The sequence below is a fragment of the Cherax quadricarinatus genome, chromosome 16 (assembly GCF_038502225.1).
Source record: "Cherax quadricarinatus isolate ZL_2023a chromosome 16, ASM3850222v1, whole genome shotgun sequence".
In the NCBI taxonomy this organism is placed as follows: domain Eukaryota; kingdom Metazoa; phylum Arthropoda; class Malacostraca; order Decapoda; family Parastacidae; genus Cherax; species Cherax quadricarinatus.
Window position 1 is genome coordinate 15,371,462 of NC_091307.1, and position 24,565 is coordinate 15,396,026.

Below are 24,565 nucleotides of genomic sequence, written 5' to 3' on the forward strand. Positions count from 1 at the left end.
AACACCTCAATTACTGGGAACGCTTGAAGTTCCTCAACCTGTACTCCCTATAATGCAGGCAGGAGAGATACATGATTATATACACTTGGAAAATCCTAGTGGGATTAGTACCAAACTTGCACACGAAAATCACTCCCTATGAAAGCAAAAGACTCGGCAGACGATGCAACATCCCCCCAATGAAAAGCAGGGGCAACACTAGCACGATAAGAGACAACACAATAAGTGTGAGAGTCCCAGCATACATAATAAGTGTGCCTCCCAGCATACATAAGGGGGATTACCAATAGGCCCCTGGGTGACTTCAAGAAGGCACTGGGCAGGCACCTAAAGTCAGTACCTGACCAGCCGGGCTGTGGTTCGTATGTCAGGTTGTGTGCGCCCAACAGTAACAGCCTGGTTGATCAGGCCCTGATCCACCATGAGACTTGGTCCCAGACCAAGCAGCAGGGGTGTTGACCCCCAAAACCCTCTCCAGGTAAAATAATAATAATAATAATAATATTTTTATTTCTTGAGTCCTGGAAATGGGAAGTACAATGCCTGCACTTTAAAGGAGGGGTTTGGGATATTGGCAGTTTGGAGGGATATGTTGTGTATCTCTATACGTATATGCTTCTAAACTGTTGTATTCTGAGCACCTCTGCAAAAGCAGTGATAATGTGTGAGTGTGGTGAAAGTGTTGAATGATGATGAAAGTATTTTCTTTTTGGGGATTTTCTTTCTTTTTTTTTTGGGTCACCCTGCCTCGGTGGGAGACGACCGACTTGTTGAAAAAAAAAAAAAAAACGTGTACAAGGTATACAGGCCTAGCTGACATCAATGACATACTATTATATAGAAAGCTGCTTGTTATGCAGAGCATTTCAGACAAATTAGGTCAGCTTTTTCCCAGGAGGCAACCCTCACCAGTCAACCAACACTCAGGTACCCATTTTACTGATGCGTGAACATAGGCAACCGGTGTAAGGAAACGCGTCCAATGTTTCCACCCCTTCGCTGGGAATCAGACCTGGACCCACACCACATGAAGGGAGAGCTTTCACCACCAGGCCATGGGGCATCATAATAAATGTATAATAACCGTAATAGTAATAACCGTATAATCCATTTTTTGTTCATGTTGTTGCTCTTTTCTACTAGCATTTCATTATTGCTATTCAGGCTATAACTATGGTGGCCTGAGGCCTGGTGGCAAAAACTCTCGCTTCACAAAGTGAGGGTCCGGGTTCGATTCCCAGCAAGGGTAGAAATTTTGGGTGTGCTTCCTTACACTGGTTGCCCATGTTTACCCATCAGTAATAATGGGTACCTGGGTGTTAACTGACTGGTGTGGGTTGCATCCCAGGACAAAAGTGACCTAATTTGCCTGAAATGCTCTGCATGAAAAGCGGTTTTCTATATAGTAGTATGTCATTGATGTCAGCTATGCCTGTATACCTTGTTCATGTACTTGTAGAAATGAAGATATTACATATTATATTATTATTACAACAAAATATTACTTAAATCAGGGAAGCAAAAAATATGTACTTTTAATTTCCTTCTTAAACACACCATCCCAAATACCTTCACCAACTTCTGCAACTTCTCTACTAAATCTCATCTGTCTCATCAGCAAAAAACAATGCAACAATTGTCATTCTGTACCACTCATTATCTTTTATTCCCACACCTCTCCCCAACATCTAGGCATTCACTTCTTTTGCAACCCCATCATGGTGGCATCAAACATCCCTGTTTAAGGCCTACTTTTATCATAAAATAATCATCTCTCCTACATATCCTAACCTGAGCCTCACTCAGAATAAAAACTCTTTACTGCTTTTAGTAACCTACTACCTATTCCATCCAGTGTGATTTTTGTATACTGAATCTTAACAATAAAACCTGTAGATGAGTTTGGTAACAATAGTGGACAATTACATCATGTAACACATTTACACTAAAACTGGAGAATGTAGATTCCTTATTTTTTTTTTTTAAGGATATACATATACTCTCCAATCCATCCTATCACCACTCTCCCCTATATCATTTATTCTTGTAAAATCTAAGTAAATATTGCAAGCATCTGTTTATTTACAATACAACACTGATGAACTTTAAAAATCATGCTGTAAACAATACTATTACACAAAATAAAATTAAAACTGTTGAAATATAAAAAAATGATGTTCAAGTTGAAGCAACTATGATGTATATGTCTAGTATTAAGTAGTCTGTTAAGCATTAGGTTTAGACTGCCCAAAATGCCCTGGCATGATAATGGCTTTCTTTGTACTTAGCAAATCAAAATTGTAATTACACATTGTAAACTATGCAAAGAAATAAAATCCTTAATCCTCAATAAACTTTTTAACTTACAGTCTGAGCCAATCTGAAGAAGAGGATGGCTTGCTGTAGGAGTGCAGTACGAGTGTCACAGGTTTCATGAAGAGCCGTGGCTGCTTCTAGAACTGAGTATGCTCTTGATCGTGCTTCCACTCCAGCATAGTGACCTCCAGAAGCCATATTTTCTGCAGTTTTCAGCAGCCTAATACATCTGTCTTGCTGTTCCTGAGGTGGAAATTATGAATTAACACTATAGAAGCATATTCTCTGAAGAGAATACAATAGAGTACTACACAACAGTTATCTATATGGTATATTCTACAAGAATTTCTTTAATAGTTGCATAACATAACTTACAGCATTTAAAAGGTTTCACAGCATTTATTTCCTTAAAATGAATAGGGCTTATGCTAGTCTACAACTAAGTGCACTATAATACAACAAACCTTTGCTGCAACTTCTCTCTTGATGTGATCATGGTAGAGAATCTCTGCATTGCTTTGTGACTCTCCTAGTCCCTGGTGTTGTGAAACTTCATCTCGCAGTTGCTTAAGAGCTGTCACAGCTTCTGTTAGATCCTGAGTAGGGAAAAAATTAATAATTCTCTAAATTAAAATCATCATTTAACCATTTCCAGTAATTCTCATCAGAACCAGCAGCGTGTACTTGTTGCTGTTATACGGCTCCTACACTAATGAACATTGTTTCTAACCAGTTCAGACCAAAATGATGAATTTGTGTATGAGACAAACTCTTAATACAGCATGCAGAGTAATAATGATATCACACAAGTGTGATCAGACTCTGACATAGGGTACATACCAAGAGGTGTGTATTTCACCGAGTGTATCAGGTGAGAGGTTAATTTCTATTTTATGAATCTAAGTGCTCTTGAGCATTAGTATACAGGTGAATTGGTCCATGTGAACATGACAAGCTGTAAACCTACAACTAATTAAGCTTATAGCTAACTGCACAGAGCTTGTAATCAGAATAATAAGCACTGTACTGCACTGTATCTAATTTCCTAAACACATTATGTACAAGAAATCAGCTTCCAACTTATGTGAAGATCTTGAGAAATTCAAGACCAGACTTCAGCATAGAATACATCTATGTACTTCTTAATAAATATCAACTTCTGGGTCCTAGGTATGTAGATTAATAATACATATGCAAATGAGACTGTCTACTAACCTGGTATAATATACAGAGTGCAAGACACTGTTCCAAATGGTGTTTTCTGGCAGAGAAGAGGCCATCCAGGAACCTTCGACGGTCATGCAAGGATTCGAGGTAATGTTCAATCTGTGAGCAGGCTGGAGGGAACATGGGAATATTAGTAATTTCAACACAAAAGTGCAAAACAATTACTATACCATATGTTATTATTAACACCCTGATATACTGTTCTGAAAAAAAAAATCCAATAATATTATAAGAGTAATTCTGAATACAAAAAATATTAAAGTACATGCATGTTTTATTTTATGCTAAATATATTATTGAAATATTCATAGTACTTTACATGTCAGTACAGCATAGCTCACAACTAATCCAAAAATTGGAAATAAAAACTGGACAAATTTAGATACACCACACTGTGTGGCTGCCCTAAATATTTAACAAGGCTATGACAACTTCTAATGATACATTTACCCAATACACATCCATCTAGAAGGATGATTGCTTACACAACTGTTCTGATGCAATAGCCGCAGGTTTAACATAAATCCTTTCAGTGAATTTGTAGTTTTGTTTCGCACTGGCATCACATAAGGATTTAGAAATCTTGCCACCAAAGTGGCTAGTTTATTGTGCACCTCATATCCATCCTGTGGACGGTAGTACAAGAGCATATGGATACACAAAAGGCCTAGGAACTAGGCCCCAAAAGGGTTAACAGGTGTACATATGGGTTTATATATACATATCTACAGTTCACTTATCTGTTACAAGCAAATTTAGGAAATTTGCTTAGTATATTTGGTATCTTATTTTTATTAATAAGATATCTTGACATGTCACATAGGTTATTATACTGTCTGTCTCTGTATTCCTCAATAAGTGGACAGTTAATTTGCATTTAGTTTGATCATCATCTGTGTGTCTCCCAAATTGCCAGAAGTACTTGTAACCAAGCTTAAGCCTGACCACTACAACATCAGTCAGTCTGTTCACATTGCAAGTTGCTCCATAAACATACTTATCTACCTTCATGTTATAATAGTGGGTTATAGATCTACTCAGGTTTCTAACTGCATTCCTATAACAATCATTTTCGTTATTTACTTCTCTCCTAATATTATTCCTAATGCTAGACACAGATATACCAAAGTTATTATTATTATTATTATTATTATTATTATTATTATTATAATTATCACACTGGCCAATTCCCACCAAGGCAGGGTGGCCCGAAAAAGAAAAACTTTCACCATCATTCACTCCATCACTGTCTTGCCAGAAGGGTGCTTTACACTACAGTTTTTAAACTGCAACATTAACACCCCTCCTTCAGAGTGCAGGCACTGTACTTCCCGTCAGTTGAGTGGTCAGTGGTCAGTCGTCACATGAGGTCACAGACCCTGAGCTGCTTTGGGGATTAGCGTGGACGGTTACAAAGCATGGCTTGCTTCTGCAGTGTTTTAAAAATTGAGGTTGGAGAGTTGAAGGAGGAGGTCTTGCTTCTCCAGGAGGAGATTAGGAGGCTGAAGGTCCACCTCAATGGGTCTGGGAGAGAGTGTGAGGTAGCTGGAGTTGTGGGGAATGAGGCTTCTAGCAGTGAGGTGCAGTCTGTCTCTCGCTGTGAGGAGGCTGTAGTTGGGGAGGTAGCAACGGCTACCAGCAGTGAGGTGCAGCCCAGCACCTGCTACAAGTGGCGAGTGGTTCACAGTAATGGGAGGCGCATCAGAGTAAGGAAAGTTAAGAGTGAAGATCTGAAGGTAGGAAATCGCTTCTCTGTTCTTCAGGATGAATGTACTTCAGTGGCCAGTGAAGGTAAGGGTACTACTGCCCCTGCTAATGGAGGTAAGCGCATTCTTGTGGTTGGTGACTCTCAGGTAAGATATATTGACCATGCTTTTTGTAATAGGAATAAGAAGATGAGAGATAGAGTGTGCTTCCCTGGAGCTGGTGTTGGGGACATTGTCAACAGGCTGGATAATATCATGTCAGGTAATGGGAACAAGCCCATTATCTGTCTCAGTGCTGGTGGAAATGATATTGGGAAGGGTAGGAGAGAAGAGCTGCTAGATAAGTACAGGTCAGCTATAGATTTCATTAAGTCTAAGGGAGGGATCCCAATCATATGTAGCATCTTGCCTAGAAGGGGAGTAGAAAATGAATGGTTGTCTAGGGCAATTGGTGTAAATTGCTGGCTAGACAGATACTGCAAGGAACTTGCAATCCCATTCATTGACAACTGGAACAACTTTTATGGCAAACATGATATGTATGCAAGGGATGGGGTACATCTCTCTGGGGCAGGGGTGGTAGCACTTGCAGACTCGATTGAGAAGGCCATTGGTGAAATGCCTATGATTTTAAACTGATGGAAGATAGAGGTATGGGTGTGTGTGGGAAACATGCAGGTTGCAACACTAGGGTTAGAAACCGTAAATGTATAAAAGGCATTCAGCATGAAGTTATAAATAAAGACAATAGATCAGGTCAGCAAACAAAGGGGGACAGCAGAGGGCAGCAAGGGACTAGCTCCCTTAAGGTTTACTATACTAATAGCAGGAGTGTAAGAAATAAGATAGATGAGCTAAGATTAATTGCAAGTGCAGGAAACATAGATATTATTGCTATAACAGAGACCTGGCTCAATCTGAAAGATAGAGAGATGCCCTCTGAATGTCACATACAAGGCTATAAATTATTCCACACTGACAGGGTCAACAGGAAAGGTGGTGGAGTGGCAATGTATGTCAGAGACAATTTAAATTGTTGTGTTAGACAAGATATTAAATTAGAAGCGTCAGCCACTGAATCTGTTTGGTTACAGCTTCTCGAGGGCTGAGAAAAACTAATTTTGGGTGTGATTTACAGGGCCCCAAATCTTGATAGGGAGTGCAGTAAACTTCTATGGGACGAAATTCGTAAGGCATCTACATACGAAAATGTTGTGCTAATGGGAGATTTCAACTATAGACAGATTGACTGGAGCAATTTGACAGGAAATTTAGAGTCAGGTGACTTTCTTGATACGATCCAGGATTGTTTTTTAAAACAGTTTGTGACAGAGCCAACTAGGGGAAATAACCTCCTTGACTTGGTTCTTGCCAGTAGGGAAACACTAATTAATAATCTTGAGGTTAATGATGAGCTTGGGGAAAGTGATCACAAATCACTCAGTTTTAATATATCATGGAATTCCCCTAATAATGGCAATCAAGTCTCCGTCCCTGACTTTCGCTTGGCTGATTTCATAGGACTGAAAAATTACTTAGGTGGGCTGAACTGGAATGACCTGACTAAGGGTCAGGTAGGTGGTGATGGTTGCCTATATGATACTTTCCAGGGCATAGTTCTAGCTGCTCAGTCAAATTATGTTCCAAATAGGGAAATCAGATCAAACAAAAATGATCCTAAATGGATGAACAATAGATTAAAATATCTGATTGGTCAAAAGAGAGGCATATATAGGCAAATCAAAAGAGGAGAGGGGCAATTAAGAAATCGATATATTCAGTTAAAGAGAAATAAAAAAGGGAATTAGAAAAGCAAAAAGAGATTATGAGGTTAAAGTTGCAAGAGAATCGAAGACTAACCCAAAAGGATTCTTTCAGGTATACAGAAGTAAGATCAGGGACAAGATAGGCCCACTCAAAAGTTCCTCGGGTCAGCTCACTGACAGTGATAAGGAAATGTGTAGAATTTTTAACACATACTTCCTCTCAGTTTTTACACAGGAGGATACCAGCGATATTCCAGTAATGATAAATTATGTAGAACAGGACGATAATAAACTGTGCACGATTAGGGTCACAAGTGACATGGTCCTTAGGCAAATAGATAAATTAAAACCTAACAAATCCCCAGGCCCTGATGAACTGTATGCAAGGGTTCTAAAGGAATGTAAAGAGGAGCTTAGCACACTTTTGGCTAATCTTTTCAACATATCACTACAAACTGGCATGGTGCCAGATAAGTGGAAAATGGCAAATGTGATACCTATTTTCAAAACAGGTGACAGGTCCTTAGCTTCGAACTATAGACCAATAAGCCTAACCTCCATAGTGGGAAAATTTATGGAATCAATAATTGCCGAGGCAGTTTGTAGCCACCTTGAAAAGCATAAATTAATCAACGAATCTCAGCATGGTTTTACAAAGGGGCGTTCCTGCCTTACGAATTTATTAACTTTTTTCACTAAGGTATTTGAGGAGGTAGATCATGGTAATGAATATGATATTGTGTATATGGACTTCAGTAAGGCTTTTGACAGGGTCCCACATCAGAGACTATTGAGGAAAATTAAAGCACATGGAATAGGAGGAGAAATTTTTTCCTGGATAGAGGCATGGTTGACAAATAGGCAGCAGAGAGTTTGCATAAATGGGGAGAAATCAGAGTGGGGAAGCGCCATGAGCGGTGTTCCACAGGGGTCAGTGTTGGGCCCCCTGCTGTTCACAATCTACATAAACGACATAGATGAGGGCATAAAGAGCGACATCGGCAAGTTTGCCGATGACACCAAAATAGGCCGTCGAATTCATTCTGACGAGGACATTCGAGCACTCCAGGAAGATTTGAATAGACTGATGCAGTGGTCGGAGAAGTGGCAGATGCAGTTTAATATAGACAAATGCAAAGTTCTAAATGTTGGACAGGACAATAACCATGCCACATATAAACTAAATAATGTAGATCTTAATATTATGGATTGCAAAAAAGATTTAGGAGTTCTGGTTAGCAGTAATCTGAAACCAAGACAACAGTGCATAAGTGTTCGCAATAAAGCTAATAGAATCCTTGGCTTCATATCAAGAAGCATAAATAATAGGAGTCCTCAGGTTGTTCTTCAACTCTATACATCATTGGTTAGGCCTCATTTAGATTATGCTGCACAGTTTTGGTCACCGTATTACAGAATGGATATAAATTCTCTGGAAAATGTACAAAGGAGGATGACAAAGTTGATCCCATGTATCAGAAACCTTCCCTATGAGGATAGACTAAGGGCCCTGAATCTGCACTCTCTAGAAAGACGTAGAATTAGGGGGGATATGATTGAGGTGTATAAATGAAAGACAGGAATAAATAAAGGGGATGTAAATAGTGTGCTGAAAATATCTAGCCTAGACAGGACTCGCAGCAATGGTTTTAAGTTGGAAAAATTCAGATTCAGGAAGGATATAGGAAAGTACTGGTTTGGTAATAGAGTTGTGGATGAGTGGAACAAACTCCCGAGTACAGTTATAGAGGCCAGAATGTTGTGTAGCTTTAAAAATAGGTTGGATAAATACATGAGTGGATGTGGGTGGGTGTGAGTTGGACCTGATAGCTTGTGCTACCAGGTCGGTTGCCGTGTTCCTCCCTTAAGTCAATGTGACCTGACCTGACTAGGTTGGGTGCATTGGCTTAAGCCGGTAGGAGACTTGGACCTGCCTCGCATGGGCCAGTAGGCCTTCTGCAGTGTTCCTTCGTTCTTATGTTCTTACGTTCTTATCTCCAGGACTCAAGTCCGGCCTGCCGGTTTCCCTGAACCCCTTCATAAATGTTACTTTGCTCACACTCCAACAGCAAAGTTATATTCTACATTCTTCTTCTGGGTACTCTTCTTGGCTAACATATCAACTTTATCATGAAGAAGTAATCCAATGTGTGATGGGATCCATAGCAATTGTACATTAATCATGTAAGGTATAAGGGAAAAAAAGAGAAAACCCAAAAGCCACATCATAACATTGGGAGGAAAGAGAACCAAGATAAGCTCATTTTGAAGATACGAGCAATTATGTACCTCTGTAATCTTTTGACTACCGCCCACAGGATGGGTATGGGGTGCATAATAAACATATTAAACTAAAAACTGATAATTCTGTACAGTACACGTGTGTGTGTGTGTGTGTGTGTGTGTGTGTGTGTGTGTGTGTGTGTGTGTGTGTGTGTGTGTGTGTGTGTGTGTGTGTGTGTGTGTGTGTGTGTGTGTGTGTGTGTGTGTGTGTGTGTGTGTGTGTGTGTGACTCAACAATCAATATTTGCACCAATAACTCATTACAGTTGTGACCGGGTGTGGAAGTGTGAATTGATCATTACTCTATAATTTGTTCATGATTGTAGCCAAAGTAAAAACGTAAGTAACCATTCTACAGAATTCATTACCTTTGTAACTTGTGAGCTCATTACCTTTGTACCTAGTTCAGCTATCAAAACTTTGGGGGCCCAGTCCCTGGACCCATTACGTACCTCTGTAATCTGTAAATACCTTTGTAACTTGTCATGATTGTGACCAGACTTACCTGGAGTTCATTACCTTTGTAAATTGTGAGTTCATTACCTTTGTAAATTGTGAGTTCATTACCTTTGTAAATTGTGAGTTCATTACCTCTGTAATTTGCTCAGCTATCAAAACTTTGGAGTCCAGTCCCTGGACCAATTATGTACCTCTGTAATCTTTTGACTACCGCCCACAGGATGGGTATGGGGTGCATAATAAACATATTAAACTAAAAACTGATAATTCTGTACAGTACACGATGCTGGAAGAGACAAACATCTATACGTACATATCTAGGGCTTAGATTCAAGTTATAAGATGTGTAAATTGGCTGGAAATTGCATAGATAATTCTGGAGGAGGACCAACTTATGGGATGGCTATGGTCCCTAACAAGACAAAGCCATTTGTTAGTATTAGCAAGGTGATCACTTATTTTGCGTTTTTTTTTTTCCAGCCACTGGAAAGTGAGTGGTCAGTTTCACAAATGTACTAGGGAGGGTAAGAGATGCAGCTGATGTAGGTAACAGCTCTTAGCTTGCCAATAAAGCTAGGGATCCTTAACCTTGTGAAACCCTGTGCAAAAAGAGAGAGAGAGAGAGAGAGAGAGAGAGAGAGAGAGAGAGAGAGAGAGAATACCTACAAAACTAATACCTTACCATACCTTTGAGGTATGATAAGGATAGCTTCAAAATCCATTACCAGTTTAAAGAAATGCAAGAGTAATAGCCTGATAGCGAGAGATTTACAGAACTAATACTCTTCTGCTAATTAGAAATATAAGGAAGACACAGTACAAATATCATTACTGGAAAAGTAGGGTTAAGAAAACAGTTTTTCAGTGCAAGAGTACACAGTTTTTGAAATCGCAAAGATAAGCAAGAAGAGGGAATGAACTGCGGCAAATGGAAAAAAAATCAGTCTAGAAACTGAGGATCGTAGATGTGAAGCGCAAGGACAGAGGAACAAAAAAAAAAAAACACTTCTCTTAAATTGTGTCGAGTAGAAGGCTTTACATGCCGCTGTGCATACGGTAGACTTGCACTAGTGAGAAAAAGTAAACCCAGTGGCTGATCAGTGGACGAGAACATCAAGGAAAGGAAGTAGAGATAGATTCCCATCCAGTTTAAAACTTTTATCATTATTATACAATACATTCCTTAAATCTGTTGAGAGAGGGGGAAAGATTCTACACAAGACGGGCAACTGCACTCTGGCTGTACCTTTCTCCTGAACATAGTTTCAATGGAGATCATTTATTCCTAGGATGACTCGTGTCTAGAACATGTTCGTACAGCATAACATCAGGGATATAAAGTCAATTAACCAAATGAAATCGTTGGCCCACAGAGGGCTCCAACTTCATCTTGTTCTCTATATGTATATCTCTTCAACAATAAAAAAAACTTGCAAATGAGCTGATGTAGGTAACAGCTCTTAGCTTGTAAATAATGTTAGGAACCTTAAACCTAACCTTGTAAAACCCTGTGTAAAGAGAGAGAGAACTGGATGGTTCATTATTTTCTAAATTCTGTTACCTACTGATTTAAGAGCCAACCAAATTTTAATTAAATACAAATAAATAATTAGAGAGAACTCACCGAACTCTATGTTAGTCTTTATATGAAGGGGTCTGGAGTCGAGCGTGGCACCCTCAGAAGACAAGCCTCTAAGACGTGCCAATAGCGCCTGTGCCTCTTGCAGGGTGTACATGGAGGCCTCGAGAACTGCTCGTTTGTGATCGTGTAATGATGACAGCAGCTGCCTGGCTCCCTCGGCATCGTTGGGCATCACATTGTCGGTGTAAGCTCGTTCAGCAGCGTCCATGCTATCACTGTACTGCTGTGCTCTCCTGCGGGACAGACTCTCTTATTACTAGCCCCTCAAGGGAGGTTCCTTGATGCTGGTGCGGGGCTCCTGATCTAGGGATTTGGATCCGTGCCCCAGTTCCCTGAATGGAGCCTGAAAGCCTTTCATCCCTCCCAACAGGCGCTGTATAATCCCTACGGGTTTAGTGCTCCCATAATAATGATAATAATAATAATAATAATAATAATAATAATAATAATAAATAATAATCCCATTACAAACTTATTACAAGGACCCCAATGGAAATAAAGTCACTTCGACTGAGTTAGCTTATCCTAGGTAATTTACACGTACGTTACATAAGGGGGATTACCAACAGACCTCTGATTGTCTTCAAGAAGGTACTGGACAGGCACCTAAAGTCAGTTACTAACTAGCCGGGATGTGGTTCGTACGTCGGCTTGCGTGCGGCCAGCAGTAGCAGCCTGGTCGATCAGGCCCTGATCCACTGCGAGGCCTGGTCACGGACCGGGCTGCGGGGGTGTTGACCCCCGAAACCCCCTCCATGCATACTCCAGGTATGTTTGATAATTTGTGTAAATGTATTCATGTGTACCTGTACCTAAATATACTTAATATGGACATCCGGTCTTTTTGAGAAGTCACACTTTTATTTTATATATATATATATATATATATATATATATATATATATATATATAAATATATATATATATATATATATATATATATATATATATATATATATATATAAATACAAGTATGCTATCTATAGTACGGCACAAATTGCTATTTCTTGTGTTTTTTTTTATTTGGGGGATGTTAGATAGATTAATAGTTAAAGAAAAAAGAGTACAACACCGCGACTGGAACACAAAACAAAAATGACCTGCATATGGGAGATACTTATGACTACGTTTAGGACCGACTTGGACCATTAATAAGGTCATGGAGAATCTACAGTTAGCACTGACGTTCCTGGTCAATCACAGCAACCGTATACAAAAAAGTCGCAACTCTGTAGCTGGAACAAATCACAGATAACCTGCACCGGGCTGTGGTTCGTATGTCAGCTTGCGTGCGGCCAGCAGTAACAGACTGGTTGATCAGGCTGATCCACCATGAGGCCTGGTCTTAGACCGGGCCGCGGGGGCGTTGACCCCCGAAACCCTCTCCATGTAAACTCCAGGTAAACAGAAGAGAACACTTATAATGAAGTTTTGGCCCCGTAGCCTGGTGGCTAAAGCTCTCGCTTTACACGGCGAGGGCCAGGGTTCGATTCCCAGCGAGGGTAAAAAACACTGGGCGTGTTTCTTTACACTGGTTGTCTATGTTCACTCATCAGTAAAATAGGTACCTGGGAGTTAGTCGACTGGTGTGGGTCGCATCCTGGGACAAAACTGACATAATTTGCCCGAAATGCTCTGCATAACAAGTGGCTTTCTATATAGTAGTATGTCACTGATGTCAGCTAGGCCTGTATACCTTGTACATGTATTTGTAGTACATAAAGATATTATATTATTACTATTATTATTATTATCCTGGATCGTTGGCTAAGGTAGGTGTCTGTGAGATGGAGGGGGTGGAAGGTGGTGTGTGTGGGAGGTGGTGTGTGTGGGAGGTGGTGTGTGTGGGAGGTGGTGTGTGTGGGAGGTGGTGTGTGTGGGAGGTGGTGTGTGTGGGAGGTGGTGTGTGGGAGGATGGTGCATGTATGGGAAGTGGGGTGTGGGAGGTGGGGTGTGGGAGATGGTGTGTGGGAGGATGGTGCATGTATGGGAAGTGGGGTGTGGGAGGTGGTGTGTGGGAGATGATGTGTGGGAGGTGGTGTGTGGGAGGTGGTGTGTGGGAGATGATGTGTGGGAGGTGGTGTTTGCGAGGTGGTGTGTGTGTGTGTGGGAGGTGGTGTGTGTGGGGGGGAAGTGGAGTGTGGGAGGTGGTGTGTGGGAGATGGTGTGTGGGAGGTGGTGTGTGTGTGGGAGGTGGAGAGTGTGGGAGGTGGTGTGTGTGTGTGTGTGTGTGGGAGGTGGAGTATGTGGGAGGTGGAGAATGTGAAAGATGATGTATGGGAGGCAGTGTGTGGGAAGTGGAAGGTACTGTGTGAGAGGAAGTGTGTGAGAGGTAGGGAGTGCGGGAGGTGGTAAGGGGGAGATGGGTTGAGATAATGGAGGTAATAAAATGGAGGGGTCGCGCCCCCCTTCGGAACCTGCGAGACTACCTGCTCAATAAGGTAGTGGTGATAGCCGACCTAGACAGGAAGAGAGTGGCTTAACAGGAGGAGGTCGGCTTAAGACGAAGAGGAGGAGTGGACGGGGTAGAGGTGCGCTGGTAGTGAACGTGAATTAAAAAACTAAAAAAGTAGAACTGCAGATGAGTAAATACCATAAGAAATGACAGTAAACTCCAAGCAAGCAGTGTTGCAGTCTTTTTTTGTGTGTGTACACAAATCAATTTCTATCCTACCTCAGCATTCCCAGCCCGTTTTATCTAAGGTATACCACCACCCCAGGATGCGACCCACCGGGTACCTATGCTAACATCAAGGTACCTACTTGCTGCTAGGTGAACAGGGACAGCAGGTGTAAGGAAACACGCCAAGTGTTTCCACCCGTACCGAGGATCGAACCATGGACACTCAGTGGGCGAGCTGAGTGAGCTACCAACCAAGCTACGGACGCCTTGGCTCACTTTCTGAACATAAAACCGTTACATCATAAAAATACTCTAACTGTGGTGCTGGTAATGGACTGAGCAGGTGATGAATAACAAGTATTTTACTAGAGAGCAATAAACCATGAAGTAGCAACGCTGGCTTCAGGTGCAGAGAGTTCGTTAAGACATAAGCTACCAATAAAATGTACAAAGGGGCTAATGAGAGATACAGTTCCTCATGGTGTAAATCAGAGGGAGAGTTCATGGTGTAAATCACAGGGAGTGTTCATGGTGTAAATCACAGGGAGTGTTCATGGTGTAAATCACCGGGAGTGTTCATGGTGTAAATCACAGGGAGTGTTCATGGTGTAAATCACAGGGAGTGTTCATGGTGTAAATCACAAGAAGTGTTCATGGTGTAAATCACCGGGAGTGTTCATAGTGTAAATCACCGGGAGTGTTCATAGTGTAAATCACCGGGAGTGTTCATAGTGTAAATTACCGGGAGTGTTCATGGTATAAATCAGAGGGAGTGTTCATGGTATAAATCAGAGGGAGTGTTCATGGTGTAAATCACCGGAAGTGTTCATGGTATAAATCAGAGGGAGTGTTCATGGTGTAAATCACCGGGAGTGTTCATGGTATAAATCAGAGGGAGTGTTCATGGTATAAATCAGAGGGAGTGTTCATGGTGTAAATTACCGGGAGTGTTCATGGTGTAAATCACCGGGAGTGTTCATGGTATAAATCAGAGGGAGTGTTCATGGTGTAAATCACCGGGAGTATTCATTGGTATAAATCACTGAGTGTTCATGGTATAAATCACTAAGTGTTCATGATGTAAATCACCTGGAGCGTTCATGGTATAAATCACTGGGTGTTCATGGTGTAAATCACCGGGAGTGAATGAACCTCAGTGTAGCAAGAACTGGCTTAGCAAGAGAGGGTATTGCACCTGCAGGAACATTTCACTCTGCAGAGTGATATCCCACCCATAATAATGTAAATAACTGAAACCCGTAAAAAAATATATATACATATTTTTTTTACAAAACCTTGCATGTTAAGTAACACTTCGGGCACCAGGTCTACTAACCGATTTATCCGATCAGACCATCCTGGGAACGGGTCGACACCTTGTCCACCAGTTATCTTAGCCACCGACAGAACAAGGCGCGTCAACTAGGATTCTGCTTGCATAGCTACACTTCCATACTCATGACACTAGCTGTAGTCGCATCTGTGGCCACTATTAAACCTCACGCTGACAGTGGCGTAGACACATGTGCAACACTTATAACATTTATTAAGAAAATATTTCGCCCACTAGGGGCTCTGTCAATCCTAGGATTGTACCTAATATGAAGTTTCCTTAACGAATGTCGTTAGTGTCGCGCATGCGGCTTTACCTCATTAGGTTAGGTAAGACTCGTCAGGAAACAGGACAAGTGGGTGGCCCGGTGGCCTGGTGGCTAAAGCTCCCGCTTCACACACGGAGGGCTCGGGTTCGATTCCCGGCGGGTGGAACCATTTCGACACGTTTCCTTACACCTGTTGTCCTGGTGTGGGTCGCATCCTGGGGGGACAAGATTAAGGACCCCAATAGAAATAAGTTAGACAGTCCTCGATGACGCACTGACTTTCTTGGGTTATCCTGGGTGGCTAACCCTCCGGGGTTAAAAATCTTATCTTATCTTATCTTAAGTGTTTCCTGACGCTGGTCTTAGTCACATGATGACCTACCACTGGAGCTTTTGGTCATCCGACCGAGGTCTTCCGCTGGCTTACCGGTCCATTCCTTAAAAAAATAAGGTTATAATTTTTACCCCTTAGCCTGTCAATATTGATATACCTCGTACTTGTACTTACGTTCACAGATATGAGTACAAGTAAGAGGAAATCCCGTAAGAGAAAATATTTAGTTATAACATGAGAAAGTGGGAATGCGCGACCTCAAACAAAGAGGTCCCTAACGAGGAAACAGAACGAACTGCATTATAAGAAAATCAAGGGTCAGCAAATCGCATCTACCACGCAGACAGCAGGAGAGATCACGACGGCGAGGCCATGACCCGGTCAACAACCCCACAAGCATCCACCTCATCCACCACATGACAGAGGTAGAAGGTGTGAGATTTGAAGAGCGCTTAGACCTTAAAAACAGGCCAGGGCTCTTAATAATAAAAAATATAAAGCACATGAAAACAGCCAAGGTAAAACTGAGTAACAAAAATACAAACCAGAAAGACATACAACACAAATAATATCACACAACGTCAGGTAACTAGCACTAGTTAAAAATACAATTAAACTGTTAATGTTAAAAGATTCTCCTGGAGGTTTCCAGTGGTTTCTATGGGTACAACAGTAATTATAAAAACCACGACGCAGGTGAAAAAACTGAAGCCGTGAGCAAACAGTTAAAATGTGCTGCAGAGTCAGGTGCACGCCACATGTCAGCGAGGAGCAGGAGGTAGATGTAGGTGAGATGAGTGACCTATTCTCAATCTATAGAGAGCCATCTCAAAGTGATTTTTTTTCCTCTTGAAGGTTCTGTATAGCCCTTGTGGCTTAGCGCTTCTTTTTTATTATAATAATAATCCTCTTGAAGGTGGAAGGCTACACGCCTGAGTTAGTAGAGGAACAATGGATCTTTGTAGGAAAGGTCTGATGTCACCACAAGATGCCTTCCGCTAAAGAACATAACATACCACATCTCAAATTCAAGCCGATTATCTACTGAGGACAAGACACTAGCAGCTGTGATTCCTCTATAAACGAAACATCAAGTAAGGATTTCCGTCTGTTAGATTTTGGAAGTTAAGCACATCAACATTCTAGTAAAGGAAGATGCCTCACGGAAAATGAAACATACTGAAAGGAGGACAAAACAATATAGTCACGTATTATAAGGTAGAGATCAACTGGATCATATTCCGCAAATAAAAAGTATCAAACAACTGACCCAAAATACTTCAAGTGAAACTTGACAAGGGGACCGTAAAGTCCCAACTTCCACCTGTCAGCCTGAAAATATTAGACATCTGTACATAGCAATTCACTGACTGTTTCATATATCACCAAAATCAGGACAACTGAGTATACTTCAGATACTCATTGTCAGAACTGCCACCAATGCTCAGTGCTAGCACTGCCACCAATGCTCAGTGCTAGCACTGCCACTTCCTCTAAGAAATTAACTTCCCACTGACACCATCACCACACGAGAAACCAGCCAAAACTTTTATCTCTCTTGTATTCATACAGTTAAATGACTGAGGAATAATAAATGCCGAACTTAACATAATCACCTACCTTTAAATTTATTATATAAATTATATATAATACAATTTGTTACTTTTAAAAGATTATGAAAAAGAGCCAAGTGGAATACCAAAGACAGTAAATCTGTCTTGTGTGATCTTGTACAGTCAAGGATACAACTAGTTCGTTCTGTGTCATGGGCTGCCACTGATACCATCTGCCTTGACTCAGAGAATTTTCCCTCCTATCTGTTGCTGTCTTGCAACACTACATGGCTCCTGACGACGCATGAGGGTGCGAGGGATCTGGAGCTGGGGATTTCCATCCCCATGTGACTTGTTCTACAACTAGTTACTAATATTACAGCTTTCAAAATGGTCTTAATGAGTCGCTGAGTCTTCACGTAATCAAAACCTAGTACGGGTTTTACCTGGAGTTTACCTGGAGAGAGTTCCGGGGGTCAACGCCCCCGCGGCCCGGTCTGTGACCAGGCCTCCTGGTGGATCAGAGCCTGATCAACCAGGCTGTTGCTGCTGGCTGCACGCAAACCAACGTACGAGCCACAGCCCGGCTGGTCAGGAACCGACTTTAGGTGCTTGTCCAGTGCCAGCTTGAAGACTGCCAGGGGTCTGTTGGTAATCCCCCTTATGTATGCTGGGAGGCAGTTGAACAGTCTCGGGCCCCTGACACTTATTGTATGGTCTCTTAACGTGCTAGTGACACCCCTGCTTTTCATTGGGGGGATGTTGCATCGTCTGCCAAGTCTTTTGCTTTCGTAGTGAGTGATTTTCGTGTGCAAGTTCGGTACTAGTCCCTCTAGGATTCTCCAGGTGTATATAATCATGTATCTCTCCCGCCTGCGTTCCAGGGAATACAGGTTCAGGAACCTCAAGCGCTCCCAGTAATTGAGGTGTTTTATCTCCGTTATGCGCGCCGTGAAGGTTCTCTGTACATTTTCTAGGTCAGCAATTTCACCTGCCTTGAAAGGTGCTGTTAGTGTGCAGCAATATTCCAGCCTAGATAGAACAAGTGACCTGAAGAGTGTCATCATGGGCTTGGCCTCCCTAGTTTTGAAGGTTCTCATTATCCATCCTGTCATTTTTCTAGCAGATGCGATTGATACAATGTTATGGTCCTTGAAGGTGAGATCCTCGGACATGATCACTCCCAGGTCTTTGACGTTGGTGTTTCGCTCTATTTTGTGGCCAGAATTTGTTTTGTACTCTGATGAAGATTTAATTTCCTCGTGTTTACCATATCTGAGTAATTGAAATTTCTCATCGTTGAACTTCATATTGTTTTCTGCAGCCCACTGAAAGATTCGGTTGATGTCCGCCTGGAGCCTTGCACTGTCTGCAATGGAAGACACTCTCATGCAGATTCGGGTGTCATCTGCAAAGGAAGACACGGTGCTGTGGCTGACATCCTTGTCTATGTCGGATATGAGGATGAGGAACAAGATGAGAGCGAGTACTGTGCCTTGTGGAACAGAGCTTTTCACCGTAGTTGCCTCGGACTTTACTCTGTTGACTACTACTCTCTGTGTTCTGTTAGTGAGGAAATTATAGATCCATCGACCGACTTTTCCTGTTATTCCTTTAGCACGCATTTTGTGCGCTATTACGCCATGGTCACACTTGTCGAAGGCTTTTGCGAAGTCTGTATATATTACATCTGCATTCTTTTTATCTTCTAGTCCATTTAGGACCTTGTCGTAGTGATCCAATAGTTGAGACAGACAGGAGCGACCTGTTCTAAACCCATGTTGCCCTGGGTTGTGTAACTGATGGGTTTCTAGATGGGTGGTGATCTTGCTTCTTAGGACCCTTTCAAAGATTTTTATGATATGGGATGTTAGTGCTATCGGTCTGTAGTTCTTTGCTGTTGCTTTACTGCCCCCTTTGTGGAGTGGGGCTATGTCTGTTGTTTTTAGTAACTGTGGGACGACCCCCGTGTCCATGCTCCCTCTCCATAGGATGGAAAAGGCTCGTGATAGGGGCTTCTTGCAGTTCTTGATGAACACGGAGTTCCATGAGTCTGGCCCTGGGGCAGAGTGCATGGGCATGTCATTTATCGCTTGTTCGAAGTCATTTGGCGTCAGGATAACATCGAATAGGCTTGTGTTAACCAAATTTTGTGGCTCTTTCATAAAAAATTCATTTTGATCTTCGACTCTCAGTCTTACCTGGAGTTTACCTGGAGAGAGTTCCGGGGGTCAACGCCCCCGCGGCCCGGTCAGTGACCAGGCCTCCTGGTGGATCAGAGCCTGATCAACCAGGCTGTTGCTGCTGGCTGCACGCAAACCAACGTACGAGCCACAGCCCGGCTGATCAGGAACTGACTTTAGGTGCTTGTCGTCTGTGTAAGACCCATCTTGTTTAAGTAGGGGCCCAATACTGGATGTTGTTCTCGACTTTGATTTGGCATAGGAGAAGAAATACTTTGGGTTTCTTTCGATTTCATTTATGGCTTTTAGTTCTTCCCGCGATTCCTGACTCCTATAAGATTCCTTTAGCTTGAGTACGATGCTTGCTATTTCTCTGACCAGTGTCTCCCTACGCATTTCAGATATATTGACCTCTTTTAGCCGCTCTGTTATTCTTTTTCCTGATTAATTATTTAAAGGGAGTTGCCTTGACGCTGCTAAAGGGGTCTTTATTAATGAGGAAATCGAGTTATCCTTCCCTTCCTTGTATTAACCCTGATTACCTACCATTCCAATATATATACATATATATATATATATATATATATATATATATATATATATATATATATATATATATATATATATATATATATATATATATATTGTTTTTTTTTTTTTTCAACAAGTCGGTCGTCTCCCACCGAGGCAGGGTGACCCAAAAAAAAGAAAGAAAATCCCCAAAAAGAAAATACTTTCATCATCATTCAACACTTTCACCACACTCACACATTATCACTGCTTTTGCAGATGTGTTCAGAATATAACAGTTTAGAAGCATATACGTATAGAGATACACAACATATCCCTCCAAACTGCCAATATCCCAAACCCCTCCTTTAAAGTGCAGGCATTGTACTTCCCATTTCCAGGACTCAAGTCATATATATATATATATATATATATATATATATATATATATATATATATATATATATATATATAGGTTGGTAGACAGCAACCACCCAGGGAGGTACTACCGTCCTGCCAAGTGAATGTAAAACAAAAGCCTGTAATTGTTTTACATGATGGTAGGATTGCTGGTGTTTTTTTTTTTTTTTGTCTGTCTCATAAATATCCAAGATTACAGGTATGTCTTGCTACTTCTACTTACACTTAGGTCTCACTACACATACATGTAAACGTTTATTTATACACACTCATCTGAGTTTTCTTTGATTTTATCTTAATAGTTCTTGGTCTTATTACTTTTCCTTTTATATCCATGGGGAAGTAGAATAAGAATCTTTCCTCCGTAAGCCAAGCGTGTTGTAAAAGTCAACTAAAATGCCGGGAACAATGGGCTAGTAACCTCTTTTCCTGTAAAGATTACTAAAAAGAATAAGAAGAAGAAAATTGTCAAAGTGGGAAGTCTGAATGTGCGTGGATGTTGTGCGAATGATAAGAAAGACATGATTGTGGATGTTATGAATGAGAAGAAGCTGGATGTCCTGGCTTTAAGTGAAACAAAGCTGAAGGGGGTGGGAGAGTTTCAGTGGAGAGGAATAAATGGGATTAGGTCAGGGGTTTCAAATAGAGTTAGAGCTAAAGAAGGAGTAGCAATAATGTTGAGGGATAAGATATGGCAGGAAAAGAGGGACTATAAATGTATTAATTCAAGGATTATGTGGAGTAAAATAAAGGTTGGATGTGAAAAGTGGGTTATAGTAAGTGTATATGCACCTGGAGAAGAGAGAAGTGTAGAGAGAGAGATTTTGGGAAATGTTAAGTGAATGCGTGGGGAGTTTTGAATCAAGTGTGAGAGTACTTGTGGTTGGGGATTTCAATGCTAAAGTGGGTAAAAATGTTGTGGAGGGAGTAGTAGGTAAATTTGGGGTGTCAGGGGTAAATGCAAATGGGAGCCTTTAATTGAGCTATGTGTAGAAAGAGATTTGGTAATAAGTAATACATAATTTATGAAAAAGAGGAAAAATAAATATACAAGGTATGATGTAGCACGTAATGAAAGTAGTTTGTTAGATTATGTACTGGTGGATAAAATGCTAATGAGTAGGCTCCAGGATGTACATGTTTATAGAGGGGCAACTGATATATCGGATCATTATTTAGCTGTAGCTACAGTTAGAGTAAGGGGTAGATGGGACAAGAGGAAGGTGGCAACAACAAGTAGGAGGGAAGTGAAAGTGTATAAACTAAGGGAGGAGGAAGTTCGGGTGAGATATAAGCGACTATTGGCAGAAAGGTGGGCTAGTGCAAAGATGAGTAGTGGGGAGGTTGAAGAGGGTTGGATGAGTTTTAAAAATGCAGTATTAGAATGTGGGGCAGAAGTTTGTGGTTATAGGAGGGTGGGGGCAGGAGGAAAGAGGAGTGATTGGTGGAATGATGAAGTAAAGGGTGTGATAAAAGAGAAAAAGTTAGCTTATGAGAGGTTTTTACAAAGCAGAAGTGTTATAAGAAGAGTAGAGTATATGGAGAGTAAAAGAAAGGTGAAGAGTGTGGTGAGAGAGTGCAAAAGAAGAGCAGATGATAGAGTGGGAGAGGCACTGTTAAGAAATTTTAATGAAAATAAGAAAAAATTTTGGAGTGAGTTAAACAAGTTAAGAAAGCCTAGGGAAAGTATGGATTTGTCAGTTAAAAACAGAGTAGGGGAGATAGTAGATGGGGAGAGGGAGGTATTAGGTAGATGGCGAGAATATTTTGAGGAACTTTTAAATCTTGAGGAAGAAAGGAAGGCGGTACTTTCATGCACTGGCCAGGGAGGTATACCATCTTTTAGGAGTGAAGAAGAGCAGAATGTAAGTGTGGGGGAGGTACGTGAGGCATTACGTAGAATGAAAGGGGGGTAAAGCACCTGGAACTGATGGGATCATGACAGAAATGTTAAAAGCAGGGGGGGGGGGATATAGTGTTGGAGTGGTTGGTACTTTTGTTTAATAAATGTATAAAAGAGGGGAAGGTACCTAGAGATTGGCGGAGAGCATGTATAGTCCCTTTATATAAAGGGAAGGGGGACAAAAGAGATTGTAAAAATTATAGAGGAATAAGTTTATTGAGTATACCAGGAAAAGTATACGGTAGGGTTATTACTGAAAGAATTAGAGGTAAGACAGAATGTAGGATTGCGGATGAGCAAGGAGGTTTCAGAATGAGTAGGGGATGTGTAGATCAAGTGTTTACATTGAAGCATATATTTGAACAGTATTTAGATAAAGGTAGGAAAGTTTTTATTGCATTTATGGATTTACAAAAGGCATATGATACAGTGGATAGGGGAGCAATGTGGCAGATGTTGCAAGTATATGGAATAGGTGGTAAGTTACTAAATGCTGTAAAGAGTTTTTATGAGGATAGTGAGGCTCAGGTTAGGGTGTGTAGAAGAGAGGGAGACTACTTCCCGGTAAAAGTAGGTCTTAGACAGGGATGTGTAATGTCACCATGGTTGTTTAATATATTTATAGATGGGGTTGTAAAAAAAGTAAATGCTAGGGTGTTCGGGAGAGGGGTGGGATTAAATTATGGGGAATCAAATACAAAATGGAAATTGACAGTTACTTTTGCTGATGATACTGTGCTTATGGGAGATTCTAAAGAAAAATTGCAAAGGTTAGTGGATGAGTTTGGGAGTGTGTGTAAAGGTAGAAAGTTGAAAGTAAACATAGAAAAGAGTAAGATGATGAGGGTATCAAATGATTTAGATAAAGAAAAAGTGGATATCAAATTGGGGAGGAGGAGTATGGAAGAAGTGAATGTTTTCAGATATTTGTAAGTTGACGTGCGGCGGATGGATTTATGAAGGATGAGGTTAATCATAGAATTGATGAGGGAAAAGAGGTGAGTGGTGTGTTGAGGTATATGTGGAGTCAAAAAACGTTATCTATGGAGGCAAAGAAGGGAATGTATGAAAGTATAGTAGTACCAACACTCTTATATGGGTGTGAAGCTTGAGTTGTGAATGCAGCAGCGAGGAGACGGTTGGAGGCAGTGGAGATGTCCTGTCTAACGGCAATGTGCGGTGTAAATATTATGCAGAAAATTCGGAGTGTGGAAATTAGGAGAAGGTGTGGAGTTAATAAAAGTATTAGTCAGAGGGCTGAAGAGGGGTTGTTGAGGTGGTTTGGTCATTTAGAGAGAATGAATCAAAGTAGAATGACATGGAGAGCATTTAAATTTGTAGAAGGCGGGGTAGGGGTCGTCCTCGAAAAGGTTGGAAGGAAGGGGTAAGGGAGGTTTTGTGGGCGAGGGGCTTGGACTTCCAGCAGGCGTGCATGAGCGTGTTCGATAGGAGTGAATGGAGACGAATGGTATTTGGAACCTGACGAGCTGTTGGAGTGTGAGCAGGGTAATATTTAGTGAAGGGATTCAGGGAAACCGGTTATTTTTATATAGCCGGACTTGAGTCCTGGAAATGGGAAGTACAATGCCTGCACTCTAAAGGAGGGTTTCGGGATATTGACACTTTGGAGGGATATGTTGTGTATCTTTATACGTATATGCTTCTAAACTGTTGTGTTCTGAGCACCTCTGCAAAAACAGTGTTCATGTGTGAGTGAGGTGAAAGTGTTGAATGATGAAAGTATTTTCTTTCTTTTTGGGTCACCCTTCCTCGGTGGGAGACGGCCGACTTGTTGAATATATATATATATATATATATATATATATATATATATATATATATATATATATATATATATATATATATATATGTCGTGCCGAATAGGCAGAACTTGCAATCTTGGTTTAAATAGCAAAGTTCATCTTGCCATATAGGACAAGCGAAAATTTGTGTATGCAATAATTTCGCCAGAATCATTTTGAACCTAACGAAAAAAATATATTTCACTGTGTTTGTTTAGTATTAAATTATTGTAAACA

At 41.1% G+C, this 24,565-nt stretch overlaps 1 protein-coding gene across 11 annotated transcripts in view; it reads right to left on the reverse strand.

Moving 5' to 3' along the window:
• The window catches only part of LOC128688791 (titin-like), a 458,202-nt gene that overhangs the window by 245,665 nt on the left and 187,972 nt on the right, over positions 1–24,565 (reverse strand). For all 11 annotated transcript variants that reach the window (XM_070085639.1, XM_070085635.1, XM_070085638.1 and 8 more), the window contains 4 exons: positions 11,382–11,632; positions 3,532–3,653; positions 2,781–2,912; positions 2,368–2,559 (listed from right to left, as the gene is read on the reverse strand). In XM_070085639.1, the coding sequence (XP_069941740.1) occupies positions 2,368–2,559; positions 2,781–2,912; positions 3,532–3,653; positions 11,382–11,632 (697 nt within the window). The remainder of the gene's footprint in view (positions 1–2,367; positions 2,560–2,780; positions 2,913–3,531; positions 3,654–11,381; positions 11,633–24,565) is intronic.